General features: G+C 37.8%; 1 protein-coding gene across 1 annotated transcript in view; it reads left to right on the top strand.

Moving 5' to 3' along the window:
- Abcb7 (ATP binding cassette subfamily B member 7) overlaps positions 1 to 17,763 on the top strand; it is a 162,554-nt gene that overhangs the window by 63,835 nt on the left and 80,956 nt on the right. Inside the window, exons 2-3 of the mRNA XM_052734391.1 lie at positions 14,980 to 15,057; positions 16,983 to 17,069. Coding sequence (XP_052590351.1) covers positions 14,980 to 15,057; positions 16,983 to 17,069 — 165 coding nt within the window. The remainder of the gene's footprint in view (positions 1 to 14,979; positions 15,058 to 16,982; positions 17,070 to 17,763) is intronic.

Genomic DNA, 17,763 nt, shown 5'->3' with positions numbered 1-17,763 from the left:
AGGTAGTGGGCTCCAGAAAGCCAGCTGATGCACCAGGGATGGATCTTGATCCTGCTGCCAGGGGGCCCCTTAAGCAGATCAAGCTATACAACTGTCTTGCTTATGCAGAGGGCCTAGTCCAGTCCCATGCAGGTTCCACAGCTGTTGGTCTAAAGTTCATGAGTTCCCACTAGCTTGGTTTGATTGTCTCTGTAGGTTTCCCCATTATAATCTTGATGCTCCTTTCTCGTAGAATCCCTCTTCTCTCTCTTCTACTGGACTCCTGGAGCTCAGCCTGATGCTTGGCTGTGGATCTCTGCATCTGCTTCCATCAGTTACTTGATGAAGGCTCATGTTTGTCCTTCTGAGTCTGGGTTACCTCACTCAGGATGGTATTTTTTATGTCCATCCATTTGCCTGCAAATTTCATGCTGTCATTGTTTTTTACTTCTGAGTAGTACTCCACTGTGTATATGTACCACATTTTCTTTATCTATTCTCTGGTTGAGGGGCATCTAGGTTGTTTCTAGGTTCTGGCTATTATGAATAATGCTGCTATGAATATAGTTGAGCATGTGTCCTTGTGGTATGATTGAGCATTCCTTGTATTCCAAGAGTGGTATAGCTGGGTCTTGAGGAAGATTGATTCCCAATTTTCTGAGAAATCACCATGCCAATTTTCAAAGTGACTGTACAAGTTTGCACTCCCATCAGCAGTGGAAGAGTATTCCCCTTGCTCCACATCCTCTCCAACTTAAGCTGTTATCTTAGCCATTCTGACAGGTGTAAGATGGTATCTCAGAGTTGTTTTGATTTGCATCTCCCTGATGACTAAGATGTTGAGCCATTCCTTAAATGTATTTCAGCCATTTGAGATTCTTCTGTTGAGAATTCTCTGTTTAGCGCTCTAGCCCATTTTTTAATTGGACTGTTAGGTATTTTGATGTCTAGTTTCTTAAATTCTTTATATATTTTGGAGATCAGCCCTCTGTCAGATGTGGGGTTGGTGAAGATCTTTTCCCATTCTGTAGGCTGTCGTTTTGTCCTATTGACTGTGTCCTTTGCCTTAAAGAAGCTTCTCAGTTTCAGGAAGTCCCATTTATTAATTGTTGCTCTCAGTGTCTGTGCTACAGGTGTTATATTTAGGAAGTGGTCTCCTGTGCCAATGCATTCAAGACTACTTCCTACTTTCTCTTCTATCCTGTTCAGTGTAACTGGATTTATGCTGAGGTCTTTGATTTACTTGGACTTGAGTTTTGTGCATGGAGATAAATATGGATCTATTTGTAATCTTCTACATGTTGACATCCAGTTCTACCAGCACCATTTGTTGAAGATGCTTTCTTTTTTCCATTATACGTTTTGGCTTCTTGGTCAAAAATAAGGTGTTCATAGGTGTGTAGATTAATGTCAGGGTCTTCAGTTCAATTCCATTGGTCCATTGGTGTCTGTGTCTCAGGGGGTCACTCTTGGTCCAATTGTAGCTCTTGGTCTAATTGGAGCTGGCACATTCTGAGTCCTTGGGAGCTGCTCTTGGTGCAGTCTGAGCTGGTGGATTCTGTGTCTCAGGGAGCAGCTCTTGGTCCATTCATAGCTGGCGGAATCTTTCTCAGCAAGCTGCTAAGGTCACAGGGGTATTGGTGGGTTTGGAGTAGGGGGTGGGTCTTGTAGATTGCAGGGTCTGATGGGGGAAAGGTGGGGAAGCCTGCCCACAGGAGTCTTCCCTGCTGGCTGGCAACTGGGGCAGAGATGGGTGGGGGTTCCCGGGCACAAGTTGTGCCCCCGGGCCTAGGTCCTATAGGCAGGACTCTCTGTGTGGGAGAAGAGTCACTCACCTCTTGGTCCACAGAGCTGGCGGATTCTGTCAGAATGTTTTCTTTTTAAAGATGAAATAAACACAGGTATCCATTGTATACATTTTAAACTTACCTGTTTCCTAAAATGGACTGTCAGGTTGCCATTTTCTGCATATTAAATTTCTTTGGTATTTGTGCATGTTTGTCACATCTGTTATCTTCAGTAGTATGTAATTTATTGCTTCCTTTGATGTCCAGTTTCCTGAATTAGGAGCTTACAAGAAAGAAGAAGATGGAATAAAACTTGTATAAGGTCTGAATGTGAAGAAGAACAGCGAAGAAAGCAGTGAAGTGCCAGAAGAGCATTGTGATATTTAATTTTAATTGTTGGCCTGACACAACACAACCTATAATCACTTGGGACATGAGTCTCTTGGTCTGGGGGCATGCCTGTGTGGAATTGTCTTAGTTAATTGATGTAGGAAGACCCAGCTCACTGTGATTGGCATCATTCCCTAGGCATGAGGTACTGAACTGTGTAAGAGCGATGAATTCAAGCTGAGTACAAGGAAATACGCGTGCATGAATTAATTCCTCTCTGCTCTTGACTGTGGGTGTGTTTTGACTTCCTGTTTGAAGTTCCTGCTTAAATTTCCCCACAATGATAGACCATGGCCTGAAATTGTGAACTGAAGTAAATTCCTTTCTACCCAGGGTTGCTTTTTATCAGGGTCTTTTATCAAGTAACGAACCTGAACCTGGAACAGACTTTGAGGATGGATGGCTTGATTACTGTGGTGAAACTTGTGGGGAGCCATTCCACCCCCACAGTTCCCCAGAGTACTCATGAGTAGAAGCAGCAGGAAATACTAGACAGAAGGATAGAGAGGAGAGAAAAGATAGAAAACACAGGCCTGGATCCTAATCCATCAGGCCCTGACTCTCTCTACCCTAGGAATGCCAAGGGGTGGAGCAAAAGACCTCCCCGTAGCACAGCTTAGTGCAGACCATCTCAAGACACCTGGTACTCAGGCCTGTGATCTAATCATCCTCTTTATGTAGACCTGCTGGGTAAAGCCACTAGGAAACCTAAATCGGCTCCAATAGAAACTGTTGGAGAAGATCTGGAATAAGAGGTTTGTCATGATAGTTTGCATATAGCTATCAATAATTTTCCTGATTCAGGGAATACCATATATATAAAGAGATCAGTTACTGATTCTTGAATTTCAGAATACAAGTGAGATTATTTTCTCAGTATTGTGTCTACTTTTTTTCATATGCCAGATTTGTTGTTGTTGATTTGGATCTCTTGGCATTTTGGAATGTATAACATTGGTATATAATCCATTACAGCTTAAGTGAAGCCCATTGCTTGCCTTTTGTGAGAGACTGGACCTAAGAAACATTTTTATTCTCACTGAGTTGATGTGTATTTCAGATAGATGTTTGTCAATTTTAGGGATGTCCATATGGTGTTACCATGGAGAAATTCTTTTTTCATTTCCTTCTATTTAGACTATTTCACCTCCTTTACTGTCTCCTTTTCCTCCTATTCCATTTTTATTTTGTTATTAATATTTTGTTTTTTTAAATTAAAATATAATAACATGATTTTCCCCATTTCCTCCCTCCAACCCCTTCCATGTATTCCTCCTTACTCTTAAAATCATGGCTTTTTCTTTCATTGTTGGTGTGTGTGTGTGTGTGTGTGTGTGTGTGTGTGTGTATTTATATATTCATAAACATATGAATACTATCTGTCTAGTCTGTTTAATGTTACAGTATATATGTTTTCAGGGCTGACCACTTGGTATCATATAAACAATTGGGGGTTCTTCCTGGAGAAATCTATTTCTGCCATTCTCAATATTCCTTAGTTGCCTATAGTTCTTTATTTATGGTTGGGGCCCTATGAGATTTCTCCCTTCCATGTTAGCATGTCTGTTGGTGCCTTCCTTGCTCAGGTTTTGGTTAGGTAGCGAAGTTATTGAGACTTCATGGGTGTAGCTTCTCTGAAATTTCAGGAAGATGTACTCTCACTGCAAATATCCTGTTCCTCTGGATCTTAGAGTCTTTCTGCCACCTCGTCCATAATGTTTCCTGAGCCTTAGGTACAAGAGTTGTGTTGTAAATGTATCTGTTGGGGCTGGACACCCCATGATCAGTTGTTCTTTGCCTTTTGACCAGTTGTGGTTTTCTGTAATGATCTCCATATGTTGCAAAGAGAAGCTTCTTTGATAAGGTGTAAGACTTGCACTTATCTATAGGTATTAAAATAAATATTTAGAATGCAGTTAAGAATTTTGCTGGTTTAGTAAAGTGGTGATTGGAGGTTCTCCTCTAAGATCAGGTAGTTGGCTAGGATTCCAGCACCGGAATTATTTCCTTCTTGTTAAGCTGGGCTTAAGTCCAATTAGAAAGCTGTTGTTTACCACCAAGATATGCCTGCCACCATTGCATCCTTAAGGTTTTGTCGTGCCATGCTGGTCTGGCGGTGGTTCATTGGAGTCATACCTGCATAGGACTATTGGTTGTTTCCCTACCTTAATAGTTTGCATGGTGCCTTCTGGTACCATGAAAGCCAGCCCTAAGGGAAGAAGCTTTCAGGTCAGATAAGCTCAGATCCTCCAGGTTCTGTGTGCAAAGTGCATGATGTCTTCAGCAATAGGGACTTACCCTCAATCCATAGAAGGCAACCAAAGGCAACTACAATAGCCTGTTATGTTTTGGGCTTGTCTTACACTTCTCTGGCTAAGAACTCAAGGCTGCCCCCATCTTATTGGTCCCTTTTACCCCATTATTAGCCCTCTTCTGATTATATGTTACATGTATTTCATTACTTAATGTTTTTTTCCTTTCTACCCCTCACTTGTGATTTCTTGTTCCTGCCTCATGGTCCCATTTTAACTTTCATGGCATACCACATACACATTTGTTGGATGGGGATGGATCAGGAATAAAATCTAGGTTCTGCATGTGAGAGAAAACATGCCTCTTGTCTTTCTGAGTCTGGCTTATTTCATTTAATACTGACCTCACTTTTTATTGAATGTGTATGTACCACATTTTCTCTATCCATTAATCTATTAGTAGACTTTTAGCATGGTTCCATTTCCTGGCTATTGTGAACAGCACAGCATGGGTATGCAAGTATGTTATGGTAGGACTTACGAGTCCTACCCTGGTTTGTTTCTTTATTGCTGCAGTATGACCAAAAGCAACTTGGGGAGGAAAGGTGTTTTTTTTTTTTTTTTTTTTTTTTTTTTTTTTTTTTTTTTTTGGCTTAGACACTATGATCACTGTCAGTAGATCACTGAGCAGGAACCTGGAGGCAGGGACTATCTTCATTTAATTGGGGTGGCTTACATTTTCAGAGGTTTAATTCACTATAATCATGGTGTGACATAGTGGTATGCAGGCATACATGGTGCTGGAGAAGTAGCTGAGTGTCCTACATCTTGGCTTGCAGGCAACAGGAAGTGGTCTGTTTCACTGAGTGTGGCTTGAGCATATATGAGACCCCAAAGTCCACCTCCACAGTGACACACTTCCTCCAACAAGACCACTCCTACTTCAGCAAGGTCACATCTCCTAATAGTGCCACTCACTTTGGGGGCCCTTTTCTTTCAGACCACCACAGGGACTAATGCAGAAACTTTGCAAGAATGCTGATTACTGGCTTACTTTCCATGGCTTGCTCAACCTGTTTTCTTAAACAACCCAGGACTACCTGCCCAGGGGTGGCATTACCCACAGTAGGCTGGACCTTCTCACATTAATCATCAATCAAGAAAATTGCTCACAGACATGCTCACAGAACAGTCTGATAGAAGCAATTCCTCAATTGAAGTTTCCTTTTCCTAGATGACTCTAGTTTGTGTTAAGTTGACAAAAACTAACTGGCTCAATTAAACCCTTGTCAACTTGATACTCATTCATACAACTGCTAAACCATAACCTTACAATTCTTGTTTATCCTCAAGATCTCATGTTAACATCACAGTACAATTTTATAAGTATAATTTTAAAAGCCCCACAGCTTTTAAAATTTTCAACACTTTTAAAGTCCAAAGTCTTAAAAAACAACAATACCCAACATTCTTAACTGTAAATTCCTGTAACAAAAACAAGTTAAATACTTTCTTATTGCTAAAGGGAATAACCAGAGGGCAGTCAAATCCAATCAAAGTAAACCCAAGTTCAGCAGTGTCTGATGTCTGGGACTTACTCATGGTCTTCTTTGTTCTGAAGGGCTTAGTAAGCCCCAGCTCTCCAGCTCTGGCATCTGTAACACAGGCTCACTCCAGCTCTACTCCACACCTGCCATGGTTCTTGGTTGTCATCTTACAGCCCTGGCATTTCCAATATCCTTGAATCCTGAAGTATGTACTGTAACTGAGGCTTCCCCTTAACCAATGACCTTCTGACCTCTCTTCAGGGACTCCAACTCCGCCACATGTTGTCAAGCCTCAGATTTTCTTCATGACTACTTTAATGCTGAAGTATCCATGCTGCCAAAACCACTATCACTGGGAGCCTCTTAGATAGTACCAAGTTTGAGATGCAGCTGTGGCTACCCTGGACCATTCCTTGTGTGTTCTCTGACCCTGAAGAAATACTTCCCAGAAGATTTTACTTCAACAATAATGCTGAATTCTTTATTTTTTAATTTTTATTTATTTATTTATTTATTTGTTTGTTTGGTTTGTTTGTTTGTTTGTTTGTTATTTTCGAGACAAGGTTTCTCTGTGTAGTTTTGGTGCCTGTTCTGGACTCACAGAGATCCGCCTGGCTCTGCCTCCCGAGTGCTGGGATTAAAGGCGTGCGCCACCACCGCCCGGCTCAATGCTGAATTCTTAACCACAGCTGATTCTTCAACCTAGCTGACTAGCATCTTATGTCACAGTAAAGCAAAGGTTTTACTCCCACAGATTCTTAATTCAAAATGCCACACCAACAGCCCCAACACACTCTTTGAAGGACTCTCAAGCTTCCTTTAGAAACTTCCTAAGTCAGGCCTCCATCGTTTTCATTGCTTTCAGCATTGTTCTTAGCTTCCAAGCTCCCATAAACCATTTCATTAAGCACTGAGCATTCAACAGCCTTTTATATCCCAAAGTTCTAAAAATCCTGCCAGAAACAGCCCCACCCCACCCCCCACCCCACCCCCCACCCCAAAAAGGGAACACAACACATTCAGGTCCATCACAGCAATACTCCTTTTACCAGTTCTTGTCCAGGGGATGTGATTTGCTTCTTGTTGCTGTGATAAAACACTGGCCGTAAGTAACTTGGAGAGGAAAGGGTTTATTGGACTTATATGCCCTAATTACAGTCAACCAGAATTTCAGTGTGGCAGCAGGAACTGAAGCAAAGACAGGGAGGAGTGCTGTTTACTGGCTTGTTTTCGATGGCTTGCTCATTAGGCTTTCTTACATAAACAAAGACCACCTGCCCAAGGATGATATCATCCACAGTAGGATGGTCCCTTTCACGTCAACCATAATTCAGGAAAATGCCCTGAAGACTTGCCCATGGAGCATTCTAATGGAGGCAAGTCCTCAATTGAGGTTCCCTTTACCTAGATGACTAGTTTGTATCAAGTTGACAAAAATCTAACCAGCACAAGTCTTTTGTATATATATGTGTTACAGCTCTGAAGGGAAAGGTATCTTGGTAGTTGGAAGCCATGGAATACTTACAGCTCTGAAGGGAAAGGTATGCTGGGTAGTCAGAGGCCAAGAAATACCTGTAGCTCTGAAGGAAAAGGTATTCTGGCATTTGGAAGCCAAGGAATACCTGCAGTTCGGAAGGGAAAAGTATCCCAACAGAAGTGTTACAGCTCTGTTCTGGCAGGGGAATGTTTCCCCAGCAAAGTGTTACAGTCCTTTTTCTTAGGAGCAGAGCTTTCCAGGGTGAAGATTTTTCAAGGTAGGGATTGGTAGGATCTCAATTCCTGAGTTTGAGACAAGCTCAGAGATTTGTTGGATTTCATGCTCAGGGACTGGTTAGATTTCAAGTCCTGAGTTGGCTAAGGGCAAGGTGTGTTTCCTTGGCTCTGGTCTCAATATATTTGAGAGAAGTATATCTAGGTCATCTGTTCTGTTTTTAGAATTTTCAGAAGCTGCCATACTGGTTTCCATTCCCAACAGTGAATACAGGTTCCTCTTTTTCTACATCCTTAGCAGCATGTGTTTTCATTATGGTAGCCATTTTACTGGGTAATGTGAAATCTAAAAACAGTTTTTCCAGGTTGACTAAGGATTTTTGAATTCTCAAATGTCAGCCATTTGTGTTTAATATTTTGAAAACTATCTTCTCTCCATTAGCCATTTTAATGATTGGAAGATGGTTTTCTTCTGGTGCCTAAATTTTGCAGCTCTTTATAGAGCATGACTAGTTGGCAGAGATTTTCTCACATTCTGTGGATTCTCATTTCACTATGTTTTTTTTTCTTCTGTGCAGAAACTTTTTAATTTCATGTAGTCTTATTTGGCAGTTCTTGAAGTTTTTTTCTGTACTATTAGAGTTCTTTTGAGAAAGTTATTACCCATGCCTATATCTTGAAGTAGTTTTCTGTTCTAGCAGTTTCAAAGATCTAGGTCTTATATTAAGGCTTTTGATTCATTTTGAATTTCTTTTTTTATTCCTGATATCAAGTTTTTCCAGCACATTTCTGAAAGAGTCTGTCTGTTTAACAAAATGTGCATCACTGATATTTTGGTCCAAAATTAGATGGATGAAGGCTGGAGAGAGAGCCCAGCAGTTAAGAGGGGTTTACTGTTGGGTTTGGTTCCCAGCACCCACATCAGGTGGCTCACAACTGCCTGTAATTCCATAGGGGATCTGACACCTCTTCTGACATCCATGACCTCCTGAACAAATGTGGTGCACATGAACTCACTTGGGCACATACACATAAATTGTTAAAAATCTTGATCTTTAGCTGCATGGGTTTATTTCTGTGTTCTCTATTCTGTTTTGTTACTCTGCATTGGTTTTTTTTGTAATACTCCTATTTCTTCTCTTTGTCACTATATTTCTGTATTGTAACTTGAGGTCAGGTATTACGATACCTCAAGCATTATTCCTTCTGCTTGTGATAGTTTTGGCTGTTTCAGGTCATTTATATTTGCATATAAGTTTTAGGATTTTTTCTTCAGTTCTGTGAAGAATGTAGTTGGAATTTTGATAGGGATTATGTTAAATTATAAGCTTCTTTTGCTGATAGAGCCACTTTTACAATGTTAATTCTGCTAATATGAGCATGGAAAGGTCTTTGTACCTTCTAATGTATTCCAACTTCTTTTGAAACTGCTATAAAGTTTTCAGTGTTGGGATCTTTCACCTCTTTAGTTTTGCTTATGCCTAGCTATTTTAGTTTTCAGGGGTTTTTTGTAGCTATTGTAAATGGAATATTTTTCTAATTTTAGTGAATTTCTTATTTCTGTATGGAAATACTACTATGTAAGACAAATTGCTAAACGGTCTTATTAATAAAAAACCCGGAGCCAGATATTGGGATAAAAACTGAGAGATCAGGAAAGCAGAAAGAAGCCAGCTACATTCTTACCTCTAGAAATCCTCAGTCGAAAAGAAGGCCACTTCCTGTATATTCACGCCTATATCCTTTCTGTCCCTGCCATCTCACTTCCTCTCTCCGCCCAGCTACATCACTTCCTGTCTGTCTGTACAGACCTCCAGATCTCCATGTTTAATTAGCACTGAGAATAAAGGTGTGTACTACCATGCCTGGCTCTGTTCTCAGTGTAGCCTTAAACTCACATATGAATCTCTGCCTCTCGAATGCTAGGATTAAAGGCGTGTACTACCATTGCCTGATTTCTATGTTTAATACAGTGGCTGACTTTTTCTTCTGATCTTCAGATAGACTTTATTGGGGTAGACAAATAAAATATCACCACACTACTAATTTTTTAAATGTTGGTTTTGTCAGCTCTGAAGAGTTTTTCTGATGGAGTATTTGGGATTTTTTTTAAAGATTGGATCATGTCTGAAAATAGAGTTGATGTGACTTATTTTCTATTTTTTGTCTTAGTGTTCTACCTAAGTGCTATATTTAACAAGAGTGGAGAAAGTGGGCACTCTTTGATGTGACTTATTTCCTATTTTTTTGTCTTAGTGTTCTATCTAAGTACTATATTTAATAAGAGTGGAGAAGGTGGACACTCTTGTCTCATTTCAGTTTTTAGAGGCAATGTCTTTGGGTTTTCCCCATTTCATATAATTTTGGCTATAGTTTTATTCATATATAGCCTTATGTATGTCAAAAGATGTTACTTTTTTTGCCGGGCAGTGGTGGTGCACGCCTTTAATCCCAGCACTCGAGAGGCAGAGCCAGGGGGATCTCTGTGAGTTCGAGGCCAGCCTGGGCTACAGAGTGAGTTCCAGGAAAGGCGCAAATCTACACAGAGAAACCCTGTCTCAAAAAAAAAAAAGATGTTACTTTTTTTTTTTTTTTTGGTTTCTTGATGGCTTTTATCAGGAAGGAATATTAAACTTTGTCGGTTGTCTTTTGATCTATTAAGATGATCATGAAATTTGTTTTAAGTCAAGTTCTGTGTTCTATTATATTACATTTATTAATTTGATTTTGTTGAGCCATATTAGCATTCCTGGGATGAAATCAACATGGTTATTGTATTAATCAGAGTTCTCTAGAGGAAAAGAACTGATAGAATGAATATGTATCAAAGTGGGATTTATTAGAATGCCTTACAGGTTGTGGGGTCTGGCTACTCCAATAATGGTTGTCTCTGGATTGAAAGGCCAAGAATCTGATAGTTGTTCAGTCCAGAAGGCTAGGTGTCCCAGCTGGTCTTCAATCTCATTAGAATCCTGAAAAAGTAGGTTTTAATAACAGCAAAAGAATGCTTCAGCAGCAGGATGGGTGAACTTGCTAGCAAGAATAATGGCAGGCAGACAGAAAGCAAAAACTTTCTTCCACATCCTTTTATGTAGGCTGTCACCAAAGTGTGGCTCAGATATAGGATGGGTCTTCTCACCTAAGTCATCCAATCAGAAAATTCTTCACACCTGTGATTCCAGATGGAGTTAACAACCAAGATTAGCCATCACACTTACGATGTATGATCTTTCTGATGTGTACTTGAATTTGGCTTTGAACTATGTTTTTGTGTCTATGCTCATAAAGGAAATTTGTCTATAGCTTCATTTTTTTTGTCCATATCCAGTTTTGGTATGGAGGTAATACTTTCTTCATAGAATATATTTGGTAGTGTTCCTTCTCTTTTTATTTTATGGGACAGTTTTTGAAGTATTTGTGTTAGCTCTTCCTTAAAAATGGGTAACATTCAGTGAATCCTACTGGGGAGACCTTCATTACAATTTACTGCTTCGGTCTTATTGACTTATCTTCTTGATTTATTTGAGTCCTTTTTTCCTTCAGTTAGTTTAACAAGATATTTGTCAGCTTTGTTTACCTCTTAATAAAACCAACTCATGGTTTGAATGATTCTGTGTATTTTTTGTCTATTTAATTAACTTCTGCCCTAATCTTTCTTATTTCTTGTTATCTACTGCATTTGAGTTTGGATTGTTCTTTTTCTGGGACCTTGAGCTATATCACTGGGCTGTTTATGTGAGATTCTGCTTTTCTTTTCTTTTTTTTTTTTTTTTTTTTTTTGGTTTTTCGAGACAGGGTTTCTCTGTGTAGTTTTGCGCCTTTCCTGGAACTCGCTTTGGAGACCGGGCTGGCCTCGAACTCACAGAGATCCGCCTGCCTCTGCCTCCCGAGTGCTGGGATTAAAGGCGTGAGCCACCACCGCCCGGCTGCTTTTCTTTTTAATAAAGCACTCCTAGCTGTAGACTTTCTGCTTAGAGAACTCCCTTAGCTATACCACAAAGTTCCAGATAAGTTGTACTATAGTTTTCATTTGACTCTATGAATTTATTGTTTTCCTTGTTTCTTCAACATTCCACAATATTGATTCTAAAATACATTGTTCCATCTCCAAGTGTCTCTGTAGTTTCTGTACTTTTTCATAATGTTAATTTCTAGTTTTAGTCCTCTGTGTTCTGCTTAGATACAGGAAACTATTTCTTTTCTTTATATTTGTTTAGTGGCCTTTTGCTTTGTGGCCTATAATGTGACCAATAATAGAGAAGGTTCTGTAGGCAGTAGATACCTGTTTATATATGGTTGATCTATGGTATGCTTTAGCTCTGAAGTTTGTTGTTCTGTAGTTTGGAAAACCTATCTAAAAATGAGAATGTAATAATGCTGACTCCTATTATTATATCGGGATCTACACGACTTTTTAATGCCTTTTAGTATTTGTTTAATGAAGTTGTGAGTGCAACTTCATTATATATTCAATTGTTTTATATTCTTGATGAATTGTTTTCTTTATCAGTATATAATGACTTTCTTTACCTCGTCTAAGAGTTTTGGTTTGAGTCTACTTTATCACATGGGAGAATAGCTCTTCTTTTTGGTTTCTGTTTTGTTTGTTGTTGTTTTTTTTCCTAGACAGGGTTCCTCTTTATAGCCCTGGCTGTCCTAGAAATTACTCTGTAGACCAAACTAGTCTCAAACTCAGAGATCCACCTTTCTCTGCCTCTCTAGTGCTGAGATTAAAGCCATGTGCCACCACTGCCCACCTAACTCTTCTTTTTTGGATATTTTTTTTATGAGACAGGGTTTCTCTGTGTATCCCTGGCTTTCCTGGAACTCACTCTGTAGTTCAGGCAGGCTTTGAACTCAGAGATCCACCTGCCTCTGACTCCTGAGTGCTGGGATTAAAGATGTGCTTGGCTTTGTTTCTATTTGCTTAGTAGGTTAATTTTCATCCTTTGACTGTTAGTTTGTGGGCATTCTTATGAGTGAGCTATGTGTTTTGGAGAAAGCAGATGATTGGATTTTTTTTTGTTTAATCTAGCTACCCAGGCTGCATCTTTTAAATGATGGTTTAAAGCCATATGTCTTTAATACTATTATTGAGAGGGATTTGATATTTCCTGTGGATTCACTGGTCATTGTTCCACTTAGTTTCAATTATAAGTAGTGTTTTCTTCTTACCTTATTAGTATTGGGTGTTTGCTGGTTTGTTGAACACATTATATTTCTTTCTAGGTCTCCTTTGTTCATTTATTCTTCCCATGAAATTAATTTTTCTCATGTTGTCATGGATGAGATTGTCTTTCTTCTTTCTCTGTATATCTTATTCCTATTAAGTATTTTTTTTAGTAATGCTGGTTTGTTTGGTGTGAATTATCTTTGTGCTTTATTTGAAATGTTTTAACTTTTCTATCTATTTTAAAAATAACTTTTCAGAGTATAGCAGTCTTTGTTGGCAGTTATTTACTTTCAGGTCTTGGAACATCTCGTGCCATACTTTTGTGTTTTGAAGGTTGATAATGAGGTTTGATGATATTCTGACGTTTGTCTTAGATAAGTTAGCATTTCCCTTTTACTACTTTTCATATTGATTCTTTGATTTGTATTTTAGAGATTTTGACTATGATATATGTTGTAGAGAGGTCATATCTAGTCATGTCTATTTGAGTTTGTAAATGCCTGTTGTGTTTAGATGGCCATTTCTTTCTTTAGGATTAGGAAAATTTTCTATCATCATTTCATTGAAGAAATTGTGTATGCCCTTAGTCCTTATTTCAGCTTCTTCTACCTGGCAAATTCTTAGATTTGTTCTCTTGAACTTATTCCAGAGTTCTTGGAAATTTTGGTCATTCTAATTAAAATGCATGTCTGTATATATTATTGTTTTGACCTTGTCCTCCATCCATGAAGTTTGTTTTCTGCATGACCAAATCTATTGGAGATAGTTTCTGCTGTTTTGTTTTTATTTGATTGATGGATTGATCTTTATTTCCAACACTTCTAGTTGTTCCTTTTCCAGAGTTTCAGTTTTCTTGCTGAACTTTTCCTCCATGTTTTAAAATGTGTCCCCTAAATTGCTAAGCACTTTATCCACTTTCTCATCTAGGTTCTGAATAGATTTCTGTATTTCATTTATTTGTTTCAGTCCTCTGTGTTGCCATTGAGCCTTTTGAATGTGTAACTGAAATCTCTTTCTGATGTTTGCTTCCTGGTACTGAGGAGTTGGGAGCTTCTGGTAGTGTCACAAGAAAACAAAGAAACACACACACACATAAGCACACAGAGGTGGGGGACAGTTCTAAGAGCCTGTTCAGGCATATATAAGCTAAAACAAAACAACTGTTATAGTATAAAAGTCTAGAATAAAAAAATAAGAATAAAATAAAATAGAAGATATTTATCATTCCTAGTCATCATGTGTGGCTTCTCTCTCCTCTTGGATTGTCTTCTGTGGTGGTCTCTATAGGTGGGGGAGGTGGGGAAGGATGCTAATCTCAGTAAAGTTAGATTTTTATATGTATATTAGACTTCCATAATTCCTCAGATTGAGACCCCTCATCTACTAGTTACAACTTTGTTTATGGTGTTTTATAGATTGTTCTTTCTACTAATTGAACTTTCTGTGACTAAGGCTTTGAGGAAGTATGGAAGGCCCACCTACTTGTCACTGGTTAGCTTCTTCTGACAGCATCTCACTTTTCCTATTCCCCATGTAGCTTGCCCAAGCAGTGGGAAGGGTGGTGTCCTCTCAAGCTATTAACTCCAGGATGTGTGGGGAAACATAGCTCAGCTTCAGACGCCCATTTCTCACTTCTACATCTGTCTCCCCAATCTGTGTTCCAATGGCCATATCTATAGTTATGTTCTAGTATATCCAAACTCTGGTTGTGTCTCTTTAGCCAAGTCCATCTCTCTGTAACTTTTTCTTCTTGTAGAATCCATGACCAGGAGGAGAGAGTACCTACCTGGCAGTTAACTCTAACTCTGGTCTGGCAGTATATGATGTAGCTGGGCAATGGTTGGTGTATAAAAGCAATTTAAAAGAGAAGTGATGTTGAAGACGAAGGGGGTTTTAAAAACAAGGATTTTAAAAAGAATAAATATAAACAAAGACAACCAGAGGAGATAGGATAAGTAAAGAAAACCTATTTGGATGTTTTAATGAGTAACATAATTTATACCTTATCCACATTTTTGTCTTTGTTAGGCATGTGCTAACCATCTCTCTAACATTGACAATGGTTTTAATTTTATGTATGCTTTTGAACAAAAGAATAATCTTAGAATTTTAAATATTCTCACTTTTTAATCTCTTCATAGAATACAGAGTCATTAAGAAATGCTACGTGGCAGAGATGGGGAAAAGACAATTCAAGACAGTTACTAGATGCTTCAAGGGTAAGATTTAGCCAACATTTCTATATCTAGTAGAAAAAGTATGTAAGCCCATGAAACATTTCCCAATTTATGCTGCATATTTACTACATATTTTACATTTCCCCAATACTTTCCCTTTTCATGATTTTTATAAATACTGGCAGGAAGGTATGTTTCTACTAGGAATGCAGAAAGAAATCTTGGTATTTTTCTACCACTGCAGAAATCTGTCTGAATCCCTTGAGGTCAGTGCCAACTAGAGTAACATTTTCAGAAAGCTTTTTATAAATGTAATGGCAGCTTGTTGACACTCACATTTATCCTAATTTGTATATGATATGTGGAATGTTGCCATTTTTCAAGTGTGTAAAGTTCTTTTACCTTAGAAGATTTTCAGATAGCAGAATGCCAAGGGATTTTAAGATTGTTAGAGCCCCTGGGATAAGTGATGCTCAGTTTAAATACTGATGAGGGTTATTTTTCATTGTTAATTTATGTGAAAGATATCTTTCATAATTTCCACTGCTTCAAAATAAAATATGCTAATTTCCATGATAGAAAAAGAACAGAAAGTTAGGAGACCATCTACATCCTGGGAACTCTATTTTTCCCTGTTTAGCAATTATTTGCAATTTAGGCACAAAGCATTGTTCTAATTTATTCAGAGACTGTATAAATGAATTTATTTCCCACTATTAAATTGAATCTTTAAGTAGAAAATATGTTCAATCTTCTCATTGTCCAAGATACCACTAAATTTGTTTATATTGCAGTCTTCTGCTTTGTTGAAGACCTCATTATCTTGTGTGATATTCACCAGAACCCTTGCTAAAACTTGTTGCTTAGCCTTTTAAAGGAAAAATGTCAGAAAAAGATGCTGTCAGAATAAAAATCACCTTTTGATGTTTTCCTCTTACAAAATGCTGTTAAGAGTGTTGATCTAAAAATCGATAACACATTCATGATAATTACTTTTTGTATTTCACCAGTAAGAATAGGAACGCACTTTTGCTTTTTATAATTCTATTTTCATACCTTGGCTATTTGTGTTTGTAAAGAACTGTGCTCTTGTTCATTAATTATTGATTATTATGAATACTGCAAAACAACATTAAGTCTATTTACCTCATTTGGTATTTTAAATCATGAAGACTTTCAGTATTAGAAAATCTAAATGTTAAACCTAATTGTCATTATCTTGTTAACTCTTACATTTTCTCAAATGATTTTATTTAATTTTGTTAACTCTTACATTTTCCCAAATGATTTTATTTAATCTTGTTAACTCTTGCATTTTCCCAAATGGTTTTACTTTATATAATCTCTGACTGTAGTAATAACATTAAAGCCTTTGAGAAATTTATAGTAGGTTCGATATTATGTAAGGCTGCTTGGGAGAGTATATGTAGCTTTTATTTTCTAAATGAATCCAGAAAGCACTGAAGCCTGCCTTGCCTACATATGACACCATGGTATGTACCATAGCATATAAAAAGACCCACAAAGTCTTGTTCCTAATCTTAAGAAATTTACTGTGAAGTAGAAAAAACAAAAACATGTTTTATTAATTATAAAAATATGTATATAAGGAAAGCAAGTGAGATATAAATCTTTAACTATATTAGCCTTGCTTTCTTGATGCTTATAGCATTATAGTGAGTGGCAGTAAGGGAATCAGGATAAATTAAGTAAAACTATAATGTTATGTAAGTCACTTAAACTAATTTCAAAAGCTATTTTAATAAAGTAACTTGAGTATTTGTTATATTTAAGTATTCCTTGTATAAACTTAGCTATGTGTTAGTTCTGAAAGTGTTTTGCTTTACTATGCCAGAGTAGATGCAATGCCTTTGAATTTATTTTAGGAATAGTCATTAGATTAGATTAAGACATCTGAAATTCTGTAATAGCTAATAACAAGACTGCTTGGTATCATTTTTACCAAGGCTCTTCAGGTATGGCCACTGATAGAAAAGAGAACATGTTGGCATGGGCATGCAGGAGGAGGACTCCACACAGACCCAAAAGAAGGGGTAAGAATGAATACCAAGCCTTTCTATGTTAACTTTAAAAATTAATTTTAAAAGGAATGAATGACAAGTAACTGGAAATTCTTGATGATTATTGTACTTGAGTAGAAGATGTGTCCTTAAGATTATCATATTCTAATACTTTTTGACTGGCTCACCTAATGATGCTTTCTAGTGCAAAAAATCCCACATAAATTGGTGAATATTATATAGGTGAGATTTTCTTTAACTTTTACCAATAATTCATGGTTAACTAAATTTAAAGATTATTCATTAACATCAGTGTTCTATTGTGGTTGTTATTGTTGCTTTGGTTTGTTGAGACAGAGTCTTGCTGACTCCTGTTTCTCACTTCTACATCTGTCTCCCCAATCTATGTTCCAATGGCCATATCTATAGTTATGTTCTAGTATATCCAAACCCTGGTTGTGTCTCTTTAGCCAAGTCCATCTCTCTGTAACTTTTTCTTCTTGTAGAATCCATGACCAGGAGGAGAGAGTACCTACCTGGCAGTTAACTCTAACTCTGGTCTGGCAGTATATGACGTAGCTGGGCAATGGTTGGTGTATAAAAGCAATTTAAAAGAGAAGTGATGTTGAAGACGAAGGGGGTTTTAAAAACAAGGATTTTAAAAAGGACAAATATAAACAAAGACAACTAGAGGAGATAGGATATATAAAGAAAACCTATTTTGGCT

Source organism: Peromyscus californicus, unplaced genomic scaffold (genome assembly GCF_007827085.1).
Source record: "Peromyscus californicus insignis strain IS unplaced genomic scaffold, ASM782708v3 Scaffold_10__1_contigs__length_136768540, whole genome shotgun sequence".
Classification (NCBI taxonomy): Eukaryota; Metazoa; Chordata; class Mammalia; order Rodentia; family Cricetidae; genus Peromyscus; species Peromyscus californicus.
This window is presented reverse-complemented; position numbering and strand designations above follow the sequence as displayed.